The sequence below is a fragment of the Mus caroli genome, unplaced genomic scaffold (assembly GCF_978045245.1).
Source record: "Mus caroli unplaced genomic scaffold, Mus_caroli_1 scaffold_17, whole genome shotgun sequence".
Classification (NCBI taxonomy): domain Eukaryota; kingdom Metazoa; phylum Chordata; class Mammalia; order Rodentia; family Muridae; genus Mus; species Mus caroli.
The window spans coordinates 19,934,531-19,958,147 of NW_028227272.1; the positions used below are offsets into that span (position 1 = coordinate 19,934,531).

General features: G+C 43.0%; 1 protein-coding gene across 4 annotated transcripts; it reads left to right on the forward strand.

The window, feature by feature from the left end:
* Positions 1-366: 366 nt before the first annotated feature.
* On the forward strand, positions 367-23,345 carry LOC110311183 (kininogen-1). Of its 4 annotated transcripts, none has more exons than XM_021184424.3 (11): positions 374-756; positions 2,329-2,439; positions 3,347-3,428; positions 9,147-9,319; positions 10,876-10,983; positions 14,962-15,046; positions 16,019-16,188; positions 19,052-19,159; positions 19,262-19,348; positions 20,826-20,903; positions 21,432-21,852. In XM_021184424.3, exons 1-11 carry the CDS (start codon positions 562-564, stop codon positions 21,672-21,674), a joined length of 1,440 nt encoding a protein of 479 aa, XP_021040083.1. In that variant the 5' UTR covers positions 374-561; the 3' UTR covers positions 21,675-21,852. The 4 variants fall into 4 exon arrangements, with proteins under 4 accessions (XP_021040082.1, XP_021040083.1, XP_085688481.1 ...); XM_085832355.1 differs by having other exon boundaries at positions 375-756; positions 21,562-21,852; XM_021184427.3 differs by lacking the exon at positions 21,432-21,852 and adding an exon at positions 23,131-23,345 and having other exon boundaries at positions 379-756.
* Positions 23,346-23,617: the final 272 nt, after the last annotated feature.

Here is a 23,617-nt window from a genome sequence, read left to right on the forward strand (position 1 = left end):
CTGGGTGGAGCTCCCAGCATGTGGCTGATGGTCCTGCACTTGTGCTTTTGAAGAACACACCGGAGCTAACAAAACCCTGAGTCTGTACACTCTGACATGCCACAAGCAATATTGTGTAGGAGGTGTTTCTACATTGTCCTCGTTGTTCACGTATGAAGAGACCTTTGTAACTGGGCCAAGAGTAGCAAGAAGATACTGGAAATGGTTGTTGGTTTTAGCTCCTTTTACTGGTTTCTGCTGTAATCTACTGTGCAGAGTTGAGCAATGCTTTAGAAATGGGCTTTGCACTCCCACGTTCTTTACAGAGGCAAACAGGTCAACAACCCCATGTTGCAATCCTCCAGCTCCATACCTGGTTGGACATCGAGCAGAGTCCTGTTTGTTCTCTGGGAAGAGGGCACACAAGAGGTGACCTCAAGAATCTAAATAGGGGGCTAAGTGGTGAGGCAGAGAGAGCTGAGGCAGGAGAGATCAGAGCCCGGAGGCTGCCAAAATCAGCTTCTGAGTTGGTTTCTCATTCTTGGCAAAACAGTCCCTCAGTTCTAGGGGGATCCTTAAATCATGAAGCTCATTACTACACTGCTCCTCTGCTCCGGACTCCTGCTGAGTTTAACTCAAGGAGAAGATGCACAGGAAATTGACTGCAATGATGAGACTGTATTTCAGGCTGTGGATTTCGCTCTGAAGCAGTTTAACCCTGGGGTAAAAAGTGGCAACCAGTATATGTTGCACCGAGTGATGGAGGGCACTAAAACGGTGAGTAACAGTTTTCCTGTGAAACCACTTGTAATTGGTGCTCTCGGGCACAGGGGTAGAGGTTGGAGATGGCTAGTTCTTAGGCTTCCTGGGTGATCATGACAGCAGTATCCCAGGAAGAAAGAAACCACAGAAGATGGAGATGTTCAAAAGGGACAGGCATAGTGGGGAATCCAGCAACGCAGTCAGCTTGCAGCAGGGGAATCCACTGCATCTGTGAACCCAGCCTTAAGGGAGAGTTCCCTCCTGGGATGGATACAGGGAGTAAGAAGAGAGTTGGCATTATTGCCTTGGACCAAGTATCTAGCACTGCGTGTGTGTGGCTGATTCATTGAGGTTAATAGTAAGGTTTCCACTAGCTTTCTTTAGTTTTGGGGGGAGAGAGTTTGAGCCATGGTGTCATTTAGCTTTCAACTAACCACAAACTTGCTGTGTAGCTGACAATGACCTTAAACTTTTGATCCTCCTGCTTCCATCTCTCTGGTGCTACACATACCGGCATGTGCCCCCATGCCAGGTTTCTGTGATACTGGGGAATCAACCTCAGGACTCTGCCATCTACACTCCACCAGGGGAAAGTTTGGCAGGTTTTCACTATATTCTTACTGCTTTGTCAGTGCACGCAGGTAGGAAAGGAATGAAAGCAGGGTGCATAAATTAGAGAAAAACTATCTTTAAGATTTTTTTAAAATTAAGTTTACAGACTAGAGAGATGGCTCAGTGGTTCAGAGTACTGGCTACTCTTGGGGGGTGGGCTGGGATCAGTTCTCAGCACTTATGGTAGCCACAACCATCTCTAACTCCAGTTCCAGGGACTACGGTGTGTCTTCTGGCCATCCTGGGCACCAGGCACACATAGAATATATATATACATACATTTGGGCATACACTCACACTCTTAAGATTAAAAATTAAGAATTTACATTTAAAAGTCTTTCAATAAATAAATTTCATGTAAAAGACTTTCTTTGGATTGGTCTCAATATTTCAGCATGAAAAAAATCCCAATCCTTTGACAGCATGAGGATAAACAGAAAGCCCTGAAGGACACAGGCGTGTGAGATTCAGAAGGTGAAGGGAAGCCTCTGTTTCTCTCTGCAGCACAGCCCGCAGTCTGCTTCCTCCGCTCAGAACCATATCCTCTAGTGTCTCCACTGCTGACAGATGGGGCTCGTGGGAGTTTCCTTGTACAAGGTCCATGTAGCTCTCCTGGCCTTGACTTCAAGGTGGTCCTGTCTCAATCCACCAAGTGTGCTACTGGAATTCCAGGCTTCATCCTATGCCCAGCTTCACCCAGAGATGTTGAACTCATAGATGTACATACATGTAAACCAGGATTTACATAAAAGAGAGCAGGGATAATACCATGGATACTGCTTTGAAATCACTGAGAGTATAAACATATTATGAACATCAGTCCAAGGAGTATTTATACACCTGTAAACATTTATTTTTTAATAAACACGGCTGTTCTTATGTCTGCTCAGGACTGCTGTTTGTAATGTGTCAGGGTCCACAAACTTGCTGCTGGGTCCCCTGAGTGACTCCAGGTGTCACCCTTGCTTTCCTCAGGATGGCTCTCCAACCTTTTATTCCTTCAAGTATCTAATCAAGGAGGGCAACTGCTCTGCTCAAAGTGGCCTCGCCTGGCAGGACTGTGACTTCAAGGACGCCGAGGAAGCCGTGAGTGTGCTCTTTATAGGAAAGCCCCAGCCTGCCCCACAGAACCCCCAGGGTGCTCTGAAATGTCCAGAAGACTGGTAAATGACAGATCAGTGGGAAACTTGTACCAGTGTGGGGTACTCCTAACCACTTAGTTCCCAGGCACTTGTTTACAGCAGGCCCCCTGCCACCTCAGACAGTCATCAGCTGTTCATGGTGACAAAATGTGTCAAGTACCTGTGGTGCTGTTTCCACAAGGTGGGTAAACTGAGGCAGTGAGAGGCACCCAGGCAGCAGGAGCAACTCACAGACAGCAGTGTGGAAGTGGGAGGTTCTAAGAGGTTAAACTGAAGTTTATGTAAAGAGCAGGCACCCACTGAACCTGAGGGGGAAGTCAAATCCGAAGCTCCTCCTGTTGGTCCTGAGGCACAGCATCCGGCTGGGTGACAGAGAAGCAGCCACAGAGCTCCACATCAGGGCTCAAGTTCAGAGACCTTACTCTGCCTCTCCCGGACCCGTGAAGATCAGTGGTCTGTGGAAACAATCACTAGGTCACATTAATATTCATTCTCACGTCTCACAAGTTGGTTAATGGGCTGGAAAGATTGCTGAGTGGTTAAGAGCGCTTGCTGCTTCTCAGAAGTCCTGCGTTAGGTTTCTAACACCCAGATGGACACTTAGAACCCTTTGTAACTCTAGTTCCATTGCTTCTGCCGCTGTCCTCTGGATTCTGCAGGCACCAGGCACACATGCAGTGTACAGACACACATGCATCAGAACAAGTAAATCTAAAGAAAGCAAAACAAAATCTCTATTAGAGAAAAACCTTTCTTATTTTTTTTTTAAAGCCACATTTAGTCACAGCACTAGCTAGGTGTCTCCATGAGACAGAAAGAGTAGACCAAATGCCCTCTTTCTTTTCTTGTAGGCCACTGGAGAATGCACAGCAACTGTGGAGAAGAGAGAAAATGAGTTTTTCATAGTCACCCAGACCTGCAAGATTACTCCAGGTGGGTGGTACGTCTGGGGACCTGGCCTGTTGGTGGCAGTGTGTGGGAGCCTGGGGGTTGTGGAATGTTGATGTTAATCATTCCTAGGACTCTAGAACACGATCCAGACTAGCTGGCTTCACCCTCCTAGAAGGTGGCAATGGCATCTACAGTGTTGGGATTGTGGTAGATATTGAGCAGAGTAGAACTACACCAAGTTCTTGGATTGGGCCAGGCTTGTGTCAGTCATCCCCTGAGACCTAGCCTAACTCCTGTGCTCTTAGTGGAGGCAGGGGCTCTGGGCTGGCTGACAAAGAATGAAGCACCATGAATCTGACTCCATTCCTACAGAGCATCCTACATGTAGTGTAGGCTTTGAGGTGTGCCCTGGTCCAGAATCATTCCTTCTTTGTTGGAGAAGTTATTTAATCCTGCCCCAGGGTTTTACCTCACCTTAGGTCATTTAGTTTTTGGATAAAAGACACAGTCAACCTTCATGTTTGCAATAAGCCTTAAACAGTACAAATGCCAGACAGTCGCCTACCCTCTATTGTGCTAGAATCTTCTTTCCTATAAATAATGCTGAGTTATTAATAACTATTTAGTATGTTTTATCTGGATTGTTCTTACCTCCACTGGGCCAGCCCACAAGGCTGTCTGTGTACTTGTGGCTCATGTGTAACACATGGCAGCTTCTCCTTCTACATCTGCTTTTCCCTGGTGATCCTTCTCTGACCCCAAAGCCCAGGAAACCCAAATGCTACCTATGTACCTTCTGCCCAGCTATTGGCTGTTGGCATCTTGCTGGGTCCAAGATGTGTGTGTGGACTCTCTAGTCTCTGGGACAACCAAGTCTTGGGGGTACTCAACTTAGTATTACAAAATAGACCAAACCTCAAAACAACGTTTTCTTCTTCTTCTCCTTCCTCTTTGCCTCATCCTCTCCTTCCTTCCTTCCTTCCTTCCTTCCTTCCTTCCTTCCTTCCTTCCTTCCTCTCTCTCTCTCTCTCTCTCTCTCTCTCTCTCTCTCTCTCTCTCTCTTCTTCTTCTTCTTCTTCTTCTTCCTCTTCCTTTTCCCCTCTTCCTCTTCCTCCTCCTCTTCATTTTCCCCTCCTCCTCCTCTTTTCTTTCTTCTTCCCCTTCCTCCTCCTCCTCATCCTCCTTCTTCTTCCTCTTCCTCTTCTTCCTCTTCTTTATTTTGTTTTTTTTTTTGTTTGTTTGTTCTTGGTTATTTTTTGTTTTTCAATACACAGTTTCTTTGTGTAACAATCCTGACTATCCTAGAGCTAGCTTTCTGGACCAGAATGGCCTGGAACTCACAGAGATGCACCCACCTCTACTTCCTCAGAGCTGGGACTAAAGTTGTGCACCACCATGTCCGGCTTCATTCCAAATTTTTATCATCTTCCTTTTCCTTTTCCTTTTCCTTTTCCTTTTCCTTTTCCTTTTCCTTTTCCTTTTCCTTTTCCTTTTCCTTTTCCTTTTCCTTTTCCTTTTCCTTTTCCACAACTCAGAAGGTACATAATAGAATTGCACCCTTGACAGGATGGGATGCTAAGAAATGAGATGATAAATCTGAACATGGAATATCTGGGCATCTGAACACTGACTCTGGACAACGATAGCTGACACTCACAGAGCACTTATGATATGGGAACTTTCATACATTAACTCCTCCAACCATTACAGGTCAGTCAGTGTGGTATTTTGTCCTCATTTTTCAAATGAGGAAACTGAAGTTGGAACAGTGAAGTAACTTACCTAAGGTTATACTGATACTCTGTAGGAGAGTGGGTAGAGTAGGTCCTTAGTTAAAAAAAAAGCAAAAAATCCTCCTTTAAGAATAAAAATATAAAGCAATTTATTAACAGATACAGCCATTATTATCATTTTCTATAATGTTGTAAAGATTCCATGTGTTTGTAGCAGGATGAGTGTGTATGGGCGATGCCAATCATGAAAATGTTCCTGCAGCTGGCCTCTGCAAGATGCAGAGAGGGAGGGAAGGGGGAAGGGGGAGAATATATTCCCTAGAGCAGCATCTTCAGCAGTTTTGATATGGTTACTCACCATAGGGGCATGTTTCCATAGGTCTAAGTTGTCCATATAGAACCCACAAAGGCACTGAACTTCATCTCTTGCAAGAAGTTGCATTTAGGGCTGGAGAGATTGTTCAGCAGTTAATAACACTGACTGTTCTTCTGAAGGTCCTGAGTTCAAATCCCAGCAACCACATGGTGGCTCGCAACCATGTGTAATGAGATCTGATGCCTTCTAGGGTGTCTGAAGACAGCTACAGTGTATTTACATATAATAAATAAATCATTTAAAATAGTTACACTTAAAGAAATCAGCCCAATGTAGAGAAGAGCTCATAAGCTCCCATCAGCAATGAAAAATTCTATTCCTATTTCAAAACCATCTATATAGAAATATACAGCATGGAAGGCACTCAGTTACCCAGGAGAGGAACATCACATTTCTTACTCTTCCCTCCCTCAAACCCACTCTCTTCTACTCTGTTCTGTCTTGAATGAGAGCTGGCTGGTGTGCGGTGGAGGGAGGAAATCCACCCTGGTCATCTCCACAGCTCCTGTGGCTTTCACCTCATTTGATCTGTAAGACTTCCAGCCTTCCCATCAAATTCTCTACAGTTGTAGAACTGTCCAGTTCCCTGATCCAACTTCTTCTGCAAGAAGAGAAGGGAAAACTGTTTATAAGGTTTCTGACAGCAGTAGAGATGCCATACACCACACAGTCCTGAGGTGAGTTGTGTTGAGCAGCAAGCGGTGTAAGGGGTTGAATATCAGCAGAATAGCCCAAGACTTAGTCTACTGACTAGATCATACCTATTGTGTTAAGTCAGCTTTTGGCTACTGCAACAAAGTACCTGAATTGGACTTTACAGCACATTTAAGATCCAACTAGATCTGAGCATTATAGTGCATACCTGTAATTCTCACACTGGGGAGGTTGAGGCAAGAGGAGAATTAGGACTTTAAGTTCATCCTCAACTACAGAGCAAGCTGAGGATATCGTGGGGTATATGAGTCCTTGTCTCAAAAGGAGAGAGGAGAGGAGGGAGGAAGAGAGAGAGAGAGAGAGAGAGAGAGAGAGAGAGAGAGAGAGAGAGAGAGAGAGAGAAGTGGGAGGAGAGATCCAAGGACAGAAGGCACACAGGAAGTGTGTTCCAAGAGGTAAGGAAGCCTTGATCCCGAGGTGGCATCTCTACTGGCCATACCACTCACTCTGCAGCCATCCTCTATCAGACAGGGCTCTCACCTTGGTAATTTAATATAAATACCTATAAAAACATTTGACATTGTTTTATTGCAAACCATTGAGTGGGTTCCTCATTCCACATCAGCATATTCTTCTCTTCTGAGAGCCTATGGGAACCCTAAAATCCTATGTAAATCCTGGGATTACTTGCATTTTCCTGGGGAGAGGTTACAGCTCTCATCAGATTTACCAAAGAACTTGTGAGCTTTGGGCATAGACAGTGATTCTAAACAGGGTCAGTATCTCCTGCCTGGAGCACTGGCTTCTCTCTCTGACAGTCCCTAAATCAAACTGGCCCTCTCTGTGTCACACTGGACACTCTGGCAAACTGAATAGATGCCACCTCCCATACTACGGTTCCTTTCCCATCCTGATTTCTCAGTGCCATCTGCCCCTTCTCTTCGCCCCCACTCCTCTCACATGTCTTGTTTATGCCTGTTGCCACGTTCTTCCTTCTAGCTCAGCATGCTCATCTTTTTCATAGATGTCCCCCTCACTACATTCTGGCCTCCTGTCTTTCCTAGCTCTTGCCCACCCAATGAAATTATCTGTCTACACTCTGTCCTTTGTACCTGATTGTCATCTCCTCACAGATGTGACATTTAATGCCTCCCTAGAATCTAGCTCAGCACCTGCAAGGGAATAGCAAGGGCAGATGACTAGGAAAGGCTCCTCTTGGGCTGACTAATGAGAAAGCCTCTTGCCTTATGTTCTGCTCATATGAAAACAGAGAGCAATACTTTCTGGCCAGCACAGCACCTCGCAATGACTTCACCAATGACAAACACCAAATGTAAAGCTTAGCAAGTGTAACAAAATACTGTGTGACATAAAAAAATGGAAAGACAATCCTGTTCAGAGGGGAGGGCTCTTCTCCAGGAGCCAAAGCATTGGACTGACTTTATCAGATAGTTAGGTGTCAGGGAGCTTTCTTTAACCTTGAAAAAAAAGTTATATCTGTAATGTGCTTTATTTTATAAAATGGTGAGTTAGTGTATTACTGTGATCATGAAAATACATTAAAATAGGGGCCTAGTGATGTAGCTCAGCTAAACTCACTCTAAAGGTGGTGGGACCTAGGAGAATGGAGCTGATAAATGAGGCACACTACAGTCTCATGAAATAACCAACTTTATTGGGAGCTTCAGATAATGTATTCTCTGAGGGTTAAGAAAGGTCAGATCAGTAGAGTTCTCATGAGGGCAAGCTGTATACAAGCACAGGGATAAGCCACATGTGACAAAATAACATTTTTCCATAAAGTCATTGTGATGGCTATTCCTGGTTGTCAACTTGACTACATCTGGAATGAACTACAATCCAGAAATGGAGGGCTCACCTGTGATCCAGATCTTGAGGCTGGAAGACACAGGCTTTTGACCTGGATCTTGACGTGGTAATCTTGAGGCCATGAAAAGTTTAGATCCAAGCAAGGTAAGTACACACCTTAAATAACAGGAGACTGAGGCAAGGAGATCTCTGAATTCAAGGTCAACCTGGAGCATAGCACATTCCAGATCCAGATAAGTGTGGTGGTACACACTTTTAATCTGAGCCATACCTTGTGCTGGTGGCCTACATAAAGACACTGGAAGAAGAAAGACTCACTCTTCTTCATGTGCTTACACTTACTTGCCAGCACATCTGTTAGAACCTAATTCTTCAGGATTCCAGCTTATACAGAAGACAAGGTAAGATAACTAGCTTTGTGGCCTGAGCAACTTCCCATTCACAGCTGTCCATTGTTGGGTCACTTGGACTACAAGTTGTAAGTCATTATAATAAATTCCTTTAATATATAGAGAGATTCCATAAGATCTTTGACTCTAGAGAATCCTGAATAATACAGTCACATAATGGAATGTTTAAAGATTTAATTGAATAACAATAGTAAACAACAATCAATAATCTGAAGTAAACTCATTCCTGATATATCTGGGAGGAGCATGAACCCTCATTCCAAGAATAATTCTGTGCTTTCAAGAAACTGAGGTCACAAGACTCCTGTCTTGTATTCTTGGAGTGTTCTCACAAGCACTCCTCACACAACTTCCTTCCTGAACCCTGTTCTGAGAAGCTAGTATGCCCGAAGGCCTGGCTTCAATCCCCATCAGTTCATACAGCAGCCATAGAAGCCTCTGGAGAAAAGCAGAGGAAGGAGACCAGACACTTGAAGCCAACCATAGCTGCATAGACACTTCCAGACCAACCTTGAATATATGAGACCCTGTCAAAAAATGAAATCAATAGAAGGGCATAAAATAAATGTTCTCAACAATCTCCATCCTTGCTTTTGACTGCACAGGAGTCCTAAATTCTCATTATCTTTAACTCATACATGAATTACAGAAAGTCAGGTTTTCAGGGTCTTTCTAAATGGTCTCATGGGTTTAGGACCATGAATATGAGATGCATTTTCATTTATTAATGCTGTCTCTTTGTCTGTTCTTTGTCAAGGTAAGGGCCCCATACTGAAAGACAATTTCCCCTGTATTGGTTGTGTGCACGCCATATCGACAGATAGTCCAGACCTGGAGCCTGTTCTGAAACACTCCATCGAACATTTCAACAACAACACAGATCACAGCCACCTCTTTACTCTCAGAAAAGTAAAAAGTGCCCACAGACAGGTTTGTTTTTCAATTGTTTAAGACATCTGATGTGCTTAAAAATCTGTTAGATTGGCATTTTGTCACCTAAAATGAACCATTGGCAGGAGGAACCTACCTGGCACATGCTGGCATCGTCCTAGAGTGCCCTGTGTTTCCATGAGAATAACTCTTAAGGCAAGGAGCTTCTCAGGGGTCCAGGTGAGTTGTGCCATGCAATAAAGGAAAGGAACTCTCACACACCCATTCCTTCTGCAGTGCATGGTTTCTTCCCAGAAATGGAAAAATGCGTGTCATTCTGGCTTTAAGGTTTTACCAAATCTCTATTTTTATCTTCCTGTCATTCATTAAAAATGGCACCAAAGAGCCGGGCGTGGTGGCGCACGCCTTTAATCCCAGCACTCGGGAGGCAGAGGCAGGCGGATTTCTGAGTTTGAGGCCAGCCTGGTCTACAAAGTGAGGTCCAGGACAGCCAAGGCTACACAGAGAAACCCTGTCTCGAAAAAAACCAAAAAAAAAAAACAAAAAAAACAAAAAAAAAAATGGCACCAAAATATTAAATTTTTCATAGAAAGGTGGACACGACTTTCTAGGTATGCCTGAAATTGTACTGCCCACTTCCTCCTGGTGGTGTTCAGTGGAAATATCTAGTAATCTGATCTTTTCTTTCTTTGTTGTTTGTTTGTTTGTTTGCTTGTTTGTTTGTTTGAGGCAGAGTCTCTACACAGTCCTGGCTGCCTTGAAACTCACTCTGTAAACAAGGGTAGCTTCAATCAATCTGAGATCTCCCTACTTCTGCCTCTGATGCTGGGATTAAAGGTTTTGACCACCAGGCCTAGCTTGGAATCAGATTTTTTATTGGCTCCTTTATCACAGCTTTTCTGAGAGCTCATCTGGTCCTTTGAATTTCAGTTTCTTAAGAATTCCTCAACTTAGAGAGTAACAATCTGTACTTTTACTTCAACTTGCTCCTGTGTGTGATGTGTATTTTACCCACCTGCGTTCATGTACAGCAGTCAGCATAGGGACCATGGTGACCATGACCACAGATGGTGGGACAGGGCTGCCAAGAACAAAGCAGGAGAACGTCACTGTCTGGTGACCTGCAGCCAGAGGGCTCCCCAGGACAGGCCACTCCCATTTCACATTACTCCTAGCTAGAAAATCATATTGCTTCACAAAATTGGGTGATATTTGCATTCTTGGCAACCTGGGAAAGAAAGATTGTGGGGTCTTTGAAGATATATAGATAGAGATATATAGATATATAATATGTATGATATATAAGCTATATATTCTATACACATATATATGCACATAACTTTACATTAGCAGTTACTTTGAAGTGTCATGGAGTGCGTTGTATGTGTCTCTGTGTGTGAACGTGTGTGTGTATGTGTGTCTGTCACAATACTCAACACTTGCTCAGTGATTCTATTGCCCAGTAATAATGACGGTTTGTACTTCTTGAACACTTGTTGTATCCAATTCAATGTTTAAAGACATTTATATTTTTGCTCACTGTGAGTAATGTTCAACCTGAGGTTCAAGTACTCATTCAATCTAACTCATTTTAGGTGGTGGCTGGCCTGAATTTTGACATTACCTACACAGTTGTGCAAACAAATTGTTCAAAGGAGCGTTTTCCTTCCCTCCGTGGAGACTGCGTGGCCCTTCCCAATGGTGTAAGTAGCAGACATTTAATGACAATCTTGCACAGTTTGCTGACAGTGTTTCCAGGACTGTCAAGCTCTGTGATTTGACACCAAGATGTCACTTAGTAGTTCACACTCAGGTTCACCCAGAGTCTTAGGACCTAAGTTGCTGGTCAAGGCATCCAAGTGTGTCACACTACATATCTCCATCCTGTCAGGGATTAGGCATGGGATTTGTCATGGTGATGGGTTGTCACACTCTCCTGGCTTCCTCCTCCTCCATGTGTGCTCCATGTTCACACAGGGTCCTCTGTGTCCCAGCTTCTTCCTGCAAACTCCCCTGTGGTGCTTCCTCACCCTCCCTCTTCTCCTGTCATCTAATAAATGCATCCTGGGAATCCTCTCCTGCTGTGCATGACATCTTGTCATTGAAAAGATGTCAGTGACTGTTCTGTGGCCAGTGAATGCCAAGGTGACCAAGGAAGGAACCTTCCTGGAATATTACTGTAGATGTTTCTTTAATCTAGTATCTCTGCTTTGACAGTTTTTTTTTTTTTTAAGAAAATGTCCCATTTCTTTTTTTTTTTAAAGATTTATTTATTTATTATATGTAAGTACACTGTAGCTGTCTTCAGACACTCCAGAAGAGGGCGCCAGATCTCGTTACAGATAGTTGTGAGCCACCATGTGGTTGCTGGGATTTGAACTCTGGACCTTCGGAAGAGCAGTCGGGTGTTCTTACCCACTGAGCCATCTCACCAGCCCTGCTTTGACAGTTTTATGTCATGAGGGAAAGGTGGGAAATCTAGACCACACTTTGCTAATTTTCACAGTAAAGCATTGGAGACAAATGCTATATGCATCCTTAAGAAATGCTTATGCAAGGTACAGCAGTCCATAGATTAATACTGCTTCCTGAGCCTCTTGTGTCATTAGCAAATCACTCTAATATGTTAAGGACAAGAAAAAAAAAATTAGGACACAAATTCTACTCACAGGAGCAATGAAGAAAGGAGGATTAGGCGTTTAAGATCATCTTTAACTGCTCAGTGGGTTTGAGGCCTTCATTGGTTTGAAAAGCTGCTGTTTCAGAAAGAAAACCAAAACAACCTAAATAAATGAAGGAAGAAGGGGAGGAAACAGGAGGCTGGGTGTGGTGACACACACCTCTACCAGCACTGCAAAAGCAGCAGATGTCATTGAGTTCAAGAGCAGTCTGCTTTACAAACCGAGTTCTAGGCCTTCTAGGGCTGCATAGGGAGACAATGCTGTCTCAAAATTTATTTTAGATTTAAATTTTAAAATAAGGAATGAAGGAAGGAAGGGAAACTGTGTATACAGAGTCAGGCAAATATACAAGGTCAAATAATATAAATATAAAAGTGATAGAAAGTAAATGTGTTATAATTCAGAACACTGATAACCTTCAGGTTTTTTTTTCTGATTTTGCATACCTATTGAGATTTCTTCAATAGTTCTTAAATGTTCTAGTTAATCATGCATTAATTTATAGCTGTAAAAAGAGTCATAAAAAACCCTACCAAGCCGGGCAGTGGTGGCGCATGCCTTTAATCCCAGCACTTGGGAGGCAAAGGCAGATGGATTTCTGAGTTCGAGGCCAGCCTGGTCTACAGAGTGAATTCCAGGACAGCCAGGGCTACACAGAGAAACCCTGTCTCAAAAAAGAACAACAACAACAAAAAGACACAAAATGAAAGGAAACATTTATGAATCTTCTGCCCTTTAAGGGCTTAGTGTGAAGATCATGTTCAAAATTCCAGAACCCAACACCAAAAGACAGACCAATCTAAAATGGGCAAAAGATTGAACAGACACCTCCAGATTTGCAGGTAGCCAATAAGCACATGAGGAGATCCACAGGACCACCAGCCATCAGGCAATACAAATGCAAACAGAATGGTCCTAACCCCCAGAGGGATTCATGCATATCCCCTTTGTCTTTTTCATGGGTGAAAAGAAAGGAGAATTGTGGGAAATTTTCAGTGACTTCTTTTTCTTAAAAGTTGTGATTATTTTATTTAATTTTTTACATTTATTTATTTATTTCAAGTATATGAGCTTTTTGCCTACATGTATAATCTGTGAATATGGATATACAGTATACACAGAGGCTGGAGAGGTGGTTGTGAATTGCCAGGGGAGAATCAAACCGCAGTCCTCCGTAAGAACAGTCAGTGCTCTGAACCTCTGAGCCAGTTCTCCAGTTCTGTGATTATTTTACATGCTCTACTTATTTTTTTTTACCTAAGAATTTTTCCTCATCATTAGGAATCTTTTGTTTGTTTGTTTGTTTGTTTGTTTGTTTGAGACAGGGTTCTCTTTGTAGTCCTAGCTGTCCTGGAACTCACTCTGTAGACCAGGCTGGCCACAAACACAGAAATTCGCCTGCCTCTGCCTCCAAGTGCTGGGATTAAAGGCGTGGGCCACCACTGCCTGGCTAGAAATCTTGGTAAACTTTAAAGATGACTCTGCAATAATATTCCAGCAAGGACACCATAGATTGTTTTTTACCACAGTGCTCCTACCTTTGGATACCTAGGTTATTTCTAGTTTTTATATAATAGTAACTTAGCAAACATTTTTGACAATGAAATTCTTTTTGTATTTGGCATTCCTTTATAATAAGGCTTCAGTTTTATAAATGATAAACATAGTTATTAAAATCTTTTAAACTCTTCATTTATATAGTTTTTACATTTATAGTTGTTTGCTTAAATAAATTGATTTAAATTCTATTGCATTAAAATTCAATATTTTATAGCTAAATATATTTTAGTTTCTCAATCAATAATTGAGTTAACGTGTTCATTTTGCTGAAATATTTTCATAAGTATGCTAGAAGTTTATGGGTTGAATTTATGGATGAGTAATTATATATTCTTTGCCCATTCTTTCCTTTGTGTGTGTGGTATATGCAGGTATGTATGTGTGTGTGTGTGTGCTCACCTGTGCAGATACATGTGAAGGCCATATGCTCAGCTGCCTCTAAAACAAAACAAAACAAAAGTTGAAGCCAGGGAAGAGATAGCTCAGTCAGTAAAGGGCTTGTCTTTGGATCTCTCTTTCCCATGTAGACATCTAGAATCCTAGCATCAGGGAGACAGAGACAAGACTCCTGGGCTCACTTGACAGCAGCCTACTGGAATCAGTGAGCTCAGGGTTCATTGAGAGATCCTGTCTTACTTAGGCATTCCCTGTGCAGTGGACAATCCCATTTCTTCTCCCTCTTTCGGTGCTCCTTGTCATAGCTATCATGGCTAGCATGTGCTTTTCATTTTTTCCATTGCTTTTATTCCTTTTTCCTCCCTTTTCCTGATATAATGATTTGTAAAGTAGACAAACTGTCACAGGATTTTCCCTGTCCAATTACATTAGTACAAAGGAGGTCTGCAGTTGGCCAGGGACAAGGGAGGCAGAGCTAAGAGTTGCAGAGCAAGGGAGAGTCTCAAGGTAGAAGGAAAAGGAAGATGGCTGCGGACGTGAACCCACGTGGTGGTGTTTTCCAGCTAGGTTAGAAATATTAGGATAAAGCTCTTATCAGTATCAGTTGGCTCTGAAATTTAATGTATTGGCATCTTGTAAATTGTGACATTATTGATACATAAATCTGATTGATTAATTAAGCTTTAAGAGTCTTGATTTTTACCGGGTTACTGGGTATTGTGATATGCAACTGCCAGGTTGGCGGTTCTATTTAGTTACTGGAGTGCGGGATTGCCGACTACTTATGACTAAGGAAGAAGCAGCAGTAATGCCAGGGACAAGCGACCGAGAGCTGGGTACACAGCAATCAGGTGCAGCCGGGGCTAGCTCCAGAGAGTTGGCAGCGGCAGCAGGAAGGGGCACAGGAGCGTGGTCTGACTCCACGGAAAGTTGGCAGGTTTAGTTTTTTAATATCTCCCGCAACAGACATACTTACTGTCTTTTATTTTTTACTAGTTGTTTGCTTTTCACAATGACTTCTGTTTATGATTTTTTAACCACCAGGATGATGGTGAATGTAGAGGAAATCTCTTCGTGGATATTAATAACAAAATTGCCAACTTCTCGCAGAGCTGTACCTTTTATTCAGGTGAGAAAGCCCACATGGAGACACAGGAAGTGGTGCCAGCCTCCTTTTTACTTAGCTGCACCGGGTCTGTACGTAGTCAAGGCAACACAGTGACTGAGCAACAATGTGTCTTCCCCAGACACGGTAGCCTTCAGGGACAGTGGCAGCTGCCTTTCCTTTTGTGTACACTGTCCTTAAGTCCCATGTTTTAAGTTGGAGAGAATTGCATCTTGTTTTTAACCACCCACCATGGAATCCTTCCAGGTAAAGGTGGGTTTTCTAGTGTGTTTTGATATGGTGAGCTCTGAGGAAAACTTACAGTTAAGTCAGCATTTTCAATAAAAGGGCTGACTTCACTCCCACTGACATATAGTTGTGAACGTGTCATGTTGAGAAACACCACTGTGCACCTGTCATGAGGAGTGCCGCTGTGCACAAGTCATGGGGATCACTACTGCGTATGTGTCATGAGGAGACCCACTGTATATATGTCATGAGGGGCACTACTGTGCACAAGCCATGAGAAGCACCACTGGCACTGCCTGTTCAGTGGAGCCATGGACTCTAAGCTGGCCATTGGAGAGCCAATGCTCTATGTTCACAAGCACTTTGCTCAAAGTTAAACATTTCTCTATAGTTTACATCAAAAATGGGAAATTTTAAAACGGGCATGGTAGCATACACCAGTAACCATTCTAGGTCAACAACTACATGCAGAATTCAAGGCTGGCTTGGGACACATGAGATCCTGTATCAGGGACAAAACTCAAAGCAATTACAACATATGGGTGAACATGGGCAAACATGTTTCCCTAAATGTGACTTCAAGGAGGACACAGGGGAGCAGTGACTATCTCATGGACCGCCTTCCCTGAACCTTATTGTTTTCCCTTGCACTCTGCATGAATGAGGATGCAGGGTGTGATTGTGACAAGGGCAGGCAAGTCTACTCTTTGGGTGTACCTACTGACTTTAAATCTGATTTTATTTCAGAACACTTGTTAGAACCACTTTCCAAGAAATGTGCTGGCTGCCCCAAGGACATACCTGTAGACAGTCCGGAGCTAAAGGAGGCACTTGGTCATTCCATTGCACAGCTTAATGCAGAGAATAGTCATACTTTCTATTTCAAGATTGACACCGTGAAAAAAGCAACATCACAGGTCTGTAAATAGTAAGAAAAACAGAAGGTGGTGGCCTATGTGTAGATGGATTGTTAATATGACCCTTGATCTTGGCTCTGGTTGGGGAAACAGGACTCAGTAACAGGATTTGGTGGTTTAAATCCCAAGTCCCAACTCTGCTGTGTGCTTGAGTGTCTTGGACAATATCTTTAAATGAATGGCTCTATTTCCATGGGCAGTGGTGGTCCATGACTTTAATCCCAGCATTTGGAAGACAGAGGCAGGTGGGACTCTGAGTTTAAGGCCAGCCTAGTCTACAAAGTGAGTTCCAGGATAACCAAGTCTACACTGAAAAACTCTGTCTCAATAACGAAGACAGGGGGAAAAAAGCGGGGAAGAGGTTTCTATCTGAAAATGTCTGAGGCAAAGCTCAAGTTAGTTAATGTATAACAAATCACTTCCATACTCCAAGATGGTGAACAAATACCAGAAACCACTGTGTAATTAGCAAAATACAAGCAACGAAAAGCAGTTTTCATTCTCCGACATCTCAGTCTCACCTCTCATAGGAACATCTTGTGTTGTGTTGTGTGGTGCACACCTGTAATCCAGACTCTCAGAAGTTGAGACAGGAGGATTGCCACAAGGTCTAGGTCAGCTTGGACTACACATAGCAAAATGCAGCATCCTGTCTTTATACAAACACAGAGAAAGAGAGGGGAGAGAGAGAGAGAGAGAGAGAGAGAGAGAGAGAGAGAGAGAGAGAGAGAGAGAGAGAGAGAGAGGGAGAGAGAGAGAGAAAGAGAGAGAGAGAGAGAGAGAGAGTGTTGCCATGTTCTTGCTCCCTCTCCCTCTGCCCCAGATGCCCTCATTTCTTATAACAACTTCTCTAAGGACTCAACTCTCCTTTTACCCTGTCAATAAACGCTATTTCCTTTTACCTGGGGTCAGAGGATCAGCTGTATTAGAAAAGCCAAAACCTCCAACACCTCCTGTAATTATGATCAGAGTGTTTAACAACAGATTCCTACTCTAGAAACTGGCTTCCCAGGGTATAGGGTAAAAAAAAAATAAGTTATCAAGATAAAGGCAAGCCATTGGGGAAGCCAATACCATCTTCCAGATCTAGTAAGAAAATATTCACGTAAAATTTCACACTTTTGGCTTGGTAATTGAGTTTCTAGGAACCTAACAAGAGCCTCCATATGCGACCATAATCATTGTCATTTCAATTTTAAGAGCAAAAGATAAGATAAACTGTCCAGCTGATCAGCAGGGCCAGTGATGGCTCAGATGATAAAGGCATTTAACACTGGCCTGATGGCCTGAATCCCATCCCTGGACAGGAGGAAACTGATTTTACAGAGTTGTCCTCCAACTTCCACACACATGCCATGGCATGTACTCCCCCCCCCCCATCCCCGCCCCACACACACTCAAATGCCTATTAATAATAATACCTAGATACACAATATGGGACTGAGTAAATGAAGCCAAGCAAATCCTTACTGTTGAGTGTTAGGCAAAAACGTAGAGGTATCTTTGTAAAGAATGTTTGATGGGGGACAGTCTCCTGCTTTAGTAACTGCCTGTTTGTTTTCTATGTGCTGATTGACAGTTTTATTCCCTTGGCATTTAATTTCTGTAATTCTTTATTCATTCTGGATATTAGTTGTTGTCTGAACTGTAACTGGTAAAGATTTTCTCTGATCATGTGGGCTATAGGCCCTGTTGGTTGTTTCTTCTGCTGTGTAGAGACTTTGTATTTTCATTCAGTCCCATCTGTTGATACCTGGGGCTGGTTCCTGCCTGTGCTGTTGGTCTTCCTTGTCTGTTTTTGCGCCAGTCGTAGGCTGTCTCTGTCACTATGGCTCTATAGTATAATTTGAGGTCAAGTACTATAATACCTTCAGCATTGTCTTACTCCTTAGGACGGCTTGGCCATTTGGTCTTTTGTGGTTTCATATAAATTCATGTATTTTTTCTAAGCCTATGACATATGACATGGGAATTTTTATAGGTACTATATTAATTCTGTATATTAATTGTGGTAGTACAAACATTTTCACACTATTAATTTTCCAGGACCATGCACAATATTTCCATTGTCTAGTATCTTCTGTAATTTCCTTTGCCAATATCTAGACATTTTTACTGTAGAGAATTTTATTGTAATAGTCTTTGAATCATTTGGTTAGATATATTCCTAACTACTTTTGAAAAAAAATTTTGAGAAAGTATCTCATTATACAGTCCAGACTGACTTGAAATTCACTCTCTAGACCAGGCTGGCCATGAACTCACAAAGATCTACCTTCCTCTGCCTCCCCAGTGCTGGGATTACAGGCATGTTCCACCAACAACTGGTTTGTTTAAAGATATAAGAGGTTACTTAATCTTAAAAATATATGAAAACTAATAGATAATCTAAATATTTTCCTAACTGGGTAATTTAAACTACACACGGATTTTCTGATTCAGTATTTGGCAGAGAGACAACAGAAAATATTTTAAGTTTTCCCTCCCATACGTCAGATTGTACTAAAATTCAGGCCCTTGAGTTACTTGGTAGGTGTGGTTTATAGCTTATGAACATTTAAATTAGTATGTGAATATTAAAGTGAAAGGTTACCCTGTATTTCTTTTACTCAGTGAAGTAAGCTGACCCAACTAATATCCAGAAATCTTAGATATACATACAAACAAAACGATGTATCAGATATGTGCACCTTGTAGAGAATTTTATACTGGTAGTCACACTACAAGGACAGTGTAACTTTCTAAGATGGTCAGGTAATATTTAAAATTTCCAGATTCTAACTTTGACCACACTGAAGTAAAAAAGTGCAGTTTGTTATAGAAATCCTCACTAAATATTTGTCTTGTACTATTAACTTTACAGGTGGTAGCAGGAACTAATTACGTTATTGAGTTCATAGCCAGAGAAACCAAATGTTCCAAGGAAAGTAACACAGAGCTGACAGAAGATTGTGAGATCAAGCACCTTGGAGTGAGTAGCACTGTCCCTGTGTGACACTCTAAGGGTCACTTGCTCATGGGCCTCATGACTAATGCTGATTTATTTTCTCTTGTCTTCTGTTTTCATGATTAGCAAAGTCTCAACTGCAATGCTAACGTGTACATGAGACCATGGGAGAACAAAGTCGTCCCGACTGTGAAATGCCAAGCATTAGATATGGTAGGATTGGAGTATTGTCAGCTTGGGGTCAGTTCTGTCTATTCCAAAAAGCAATATTGAACATGAATCATTACTGAAATAACCTGGGGGAGGGGCTGCTCTTTTAAACCCATAAGAAGTTGTACATATCTATGCTGATCTTGCATTTTATGGCTGGGAAAGAAAACAGGTCACCTCTCAGTCACTTAGCTCACTGTCAGCGTTCCCTGCCTGGTAGTGAGGAGAAGACCAGGGCACTACCACTAGCCACACAACTCCAAGACGCACCTAAGGCCTTAGCACTACTGTGTGCTGGGTTCTGCTCTGTACATTGAAGGACTTTGTGAGAAACGTGGATTCACTCCCCTTCCACAGTTAAATGAATACCAAAATGCACTTTAAAACAGTCAGGGTCGGCCGGGCGTGGTGGCGCACGCCTTTAATCCCAGCACTCGGGAGGCAGAGACAGGTGAATTTCTGAGTTCGAGGCCAGCCTGGTCTACAAAGTGAGTTCCAGGACAGCCAGGGCTATATAGAGAAACCCTGTCTCAAAAAAAAAAAAAAAAAAAAACAATGTGCCTAGGGCTTCATTACTTACCAATAATGGGATGCTAAGATTTGAAGTGCTCTGAGGCTCCAGAGTGAATCACTTCACTAAGTCCCTCTTTCCCAGGCACTGCACAGCAAGCTCCTTGCACATTCTCATCAGTCCTGAGGACCCTGGGAGGCAGATGCTGTGGTTTTATTTTGCAGCAAAGTGGACTTATTGTGTAGAGTGTTGAGTGTAGGTCAACTCTGAGCCCACCCTTTCCATCATGATCCCGACAACTAAAAGACATGTGACTCCAAAGCCTGAGTACTTTCATATCTGAGCACAGGCCTCAACTATAAAAGGAGAGGTGGAGCATATTCAAGAAAGCCACACCTCTGTGCAGATTGCCACCTCTCCTTTCTGGTTTAGGTTCTTGTCATTTGTTACTATCTCTAACGCATTGTAAAAGACCTTCCTGTCACATTTGTGAGCAGGTCCTGTGGTGGCACAGCCTGACAAAATTTGTCTATAAAGACCTTTAAGGATAATAACAGCAATGGTTGGAACAGAAATGATATCAGATATCAAATTGAGTACCCGAGGGAGGATGTATTCAAACAACCCTCTTTTCTAAATGAAGAAAAACCCTTAGCCTTAGAGTATCATTAAGAAGAATAATCAGGGCAGGACTGAGACTATAACTCAGTGCTGGAGTATCTGCCCAACATGTTCAAGGTTCTTAGTTCAATCCCTAGGACCACAAACAGAGCCTACAAATTTCAAGAAAGATTAAAAGAGAAGAAATATTGTTAATTTATTTCTCTAGAATAGTAATACTATATTCATATCTGGGAAAGACTCACCCCATTGTGATGCAGCATGGCATCATCCAGCACTTAGTCTCTTCTTCCTTCATCATCAGCCTGCTACTAACATAGGGCATTCTTCTTACTATTTCCTCTGTAGACTGAAATGTTAAGAAGGCCTCCAGGTTTTTCTCCTTTCCGGAGTGTCACAGTCCAAGAAACAAAAGAAGGAAGAACTGTAAGTCCACCCTACATTGCCAGGGAGCAAGAAGAGAGGGATGCAGAATCTGAACAAGGACCCACACATGGGCATGGCTGGTTGCATGAAAAGCAAATCAAGGCTAAGAATCACCATGGTCATAAGCATGGGTATGACCATGGCCATTGGTCCCCATGGAGGCATGGCCTTGGCCATGGACACCAGAAACCACATGGCCTTGGTCATGGACATCAACTTAAACTTGATTATCTTAGACACCAAAGGGAAGATGGTGATGACCATAAACACACAGTGGGACATGGTCATGGTCACGGACATGGTCATGGTCATGGTCATGGTCATGGACATGGTCATGGTCATGGACATGGTCATGGTAAGCATAAAAATAAAGACAAAAACAGTGTAAAGCAGACTACCCAGAGAACAGAGCCTTTGGCAAGCTCTTCTGAATACAGTACTACATCTACACAGATACAGGGGAGGACAGAAGGACCCACCTTGACCCCTCCCCGAGCCCAGCCAACTGTTACCTCTTCTGGTTTTCAGGACTCAGATTTCATTGAAGATGTGGTAGCTACCACCCCACCATATGACACTGGGGCCCAAGATGATTTGATCCCTGATATCCATGTACAGCCAGATAGCCTTTCATTTAAGCTGATATCTGATTTTCCAGAAGCAACTTCCCACAAATGTCCTGGGCGCCCATGGAAGCCAGCTAGCTGGAAGGATCCAAACACAGAAACAACAGAATTTTCTGATTTTGATCTCCTTGATGCTCTTTCTTAACTTACACAGCCTAGGTAGCTTCACAAATGCTCTCCCAGCCTCTCTTCCTACTGCCCAAGCACAAACATTGTGACCTAAGTCATCCAGCCATGGTGATCAGAACAGCCTGTCAATGGGACTTTATCCCATTTATTTATTTATGTGGACTGATCGATAATAAAGCTGCCATCATTCTGAATCCCTTCTGAGCCTGCCTCACACACTTTCTGAACCAATACAGGAAGAAGCCTACCAGAATCCACTGCTCTGGTAAGGAGCGGATATCTCAAGATGCCCATTAGCATCTGCATACAGAACTGTGGCATCTGTGTCTAGAAAACAAAGAAAACCAAGAGACTGAATGTTGAGCTTATGGATGGGGGAAAATACCAGCAAAGCTTCCAGATGTGTGTGTGTGTGTGTGTGTGTGTGTGTGTGTGTGTGTGTGTGTGTGTGTGAGAGAGAGAGAGAGAGAGAGAGAGAGAGAAGAAAACAGAAACAGGCTGATCAAAGGGATTGACGGGGAGTAATGAATTGACTTTATGTTTCTCAAGCAGGTGAATTATAGCAAAGAGACTCTCACTTAGTAGCTTGTCCTTGGAATTCCTTTTCTGGGTGAGGCTGTTCCTCACCCAGTCTACCCACTAGCTAGTCTCCGCCATAAGGCTTTCAAGCAGGGGCTTTTTGGTAATGCTGCTGAGGTTAGATTAATCAATCCTTAGTTCTCAGAAGTTCTGAGTCCAGCACTAAGGACAGAAAGTAGAAGGGAGAATATTGAAGAAGGTTTGCTACAGCAACCTTTTATTTCTTGTGACAAAGCAGGTTATGGGATTTGATGGAAACATCATTCCTTCCCTTTAGGAGCCAGTTCCTTAGCCTTAAAATTGTTCTCTTGTTTTTGGTTTTGGTTTTTTTTGTTTGTTTTTGTTTTTTTGCTGTGACACTGAAGACCATTAACTTTGGAAAAATAGAAAGAGATTAATAGTTTCCAACTCAGACCGTGCGTTTGCCTGGAAAAAAAAAAGATATGACTGTTTGAACCCACTGATAAGTCCTACAGGCTCCTCCACACAGCTCCATACCACATGGTCACTGAGAGACTCTAGGTAAATTCTCTAGTCACTGAACAGATCTGAACCCCAGAAGGGAACCTGTAGGGAAGACAACAGACTTGGCATAAGAACAATCAGAATATATGTGATCAAGGGTCTCACTTACTGCAGTCGCCACAAACTCAGTTTAGAGAAAGCCAAGTGCACTGAAGTGATGTGCAGGAATAAGAATTGAGGATGTGGCTCCCCACAGCTACCCCAGCCAGCGGGCTGCTGTGGGAAACTGCATTTGAGCCGAGTGTTCCTCTCACTTCAGTCACTGAAGACCCAATGACCCTGGGAAACATTCTCACCCTGAAACCTCTGCACTGCTTGGCAAAAGTTGAGCAGAAGCAGGAGATTAACAGCAGTTTACTATATTACAGAGGCTCCTAAACGCGTGCGAGTACAAGGGCAGACTCTCAAAGGCAGGGGCAGAGCCAGCGCCTGAGCGTCAGGCAGAATCTTCACAAGTGAAGCAGTTGCCCCAGCAATGACCCAGAGGGAAGGACCAGAAGAATCCTGGGATGTGTGGAGCGCGGGACCATCGTCTTCATCACCCTGATCCTAGTGGAAATAAAATTCAGACTTGATGATTTTACACTGGTCTCCTTTCAGCCATTCCTGACTTGAGGCGAATTGAAGCTGTCTCCAAAGCTTGAGTTTGGCCACAGGAGCTTATAGTCTCTCTCTGGAACATCCTCTCTAAGGTAGACAGGAATCCTTAGATGGACCTTCCTTGCCACAGAGGCACGGGCGCTACAGGGATGATTAGAGGGTCTCACTTCTGTGAGAACTTTTTCTTTCTGCACCCCTCTCCTGCTCACTAAGCCAATGCTAGGAATAGTTAGACTTGCTTACCAGTGTTTCTAA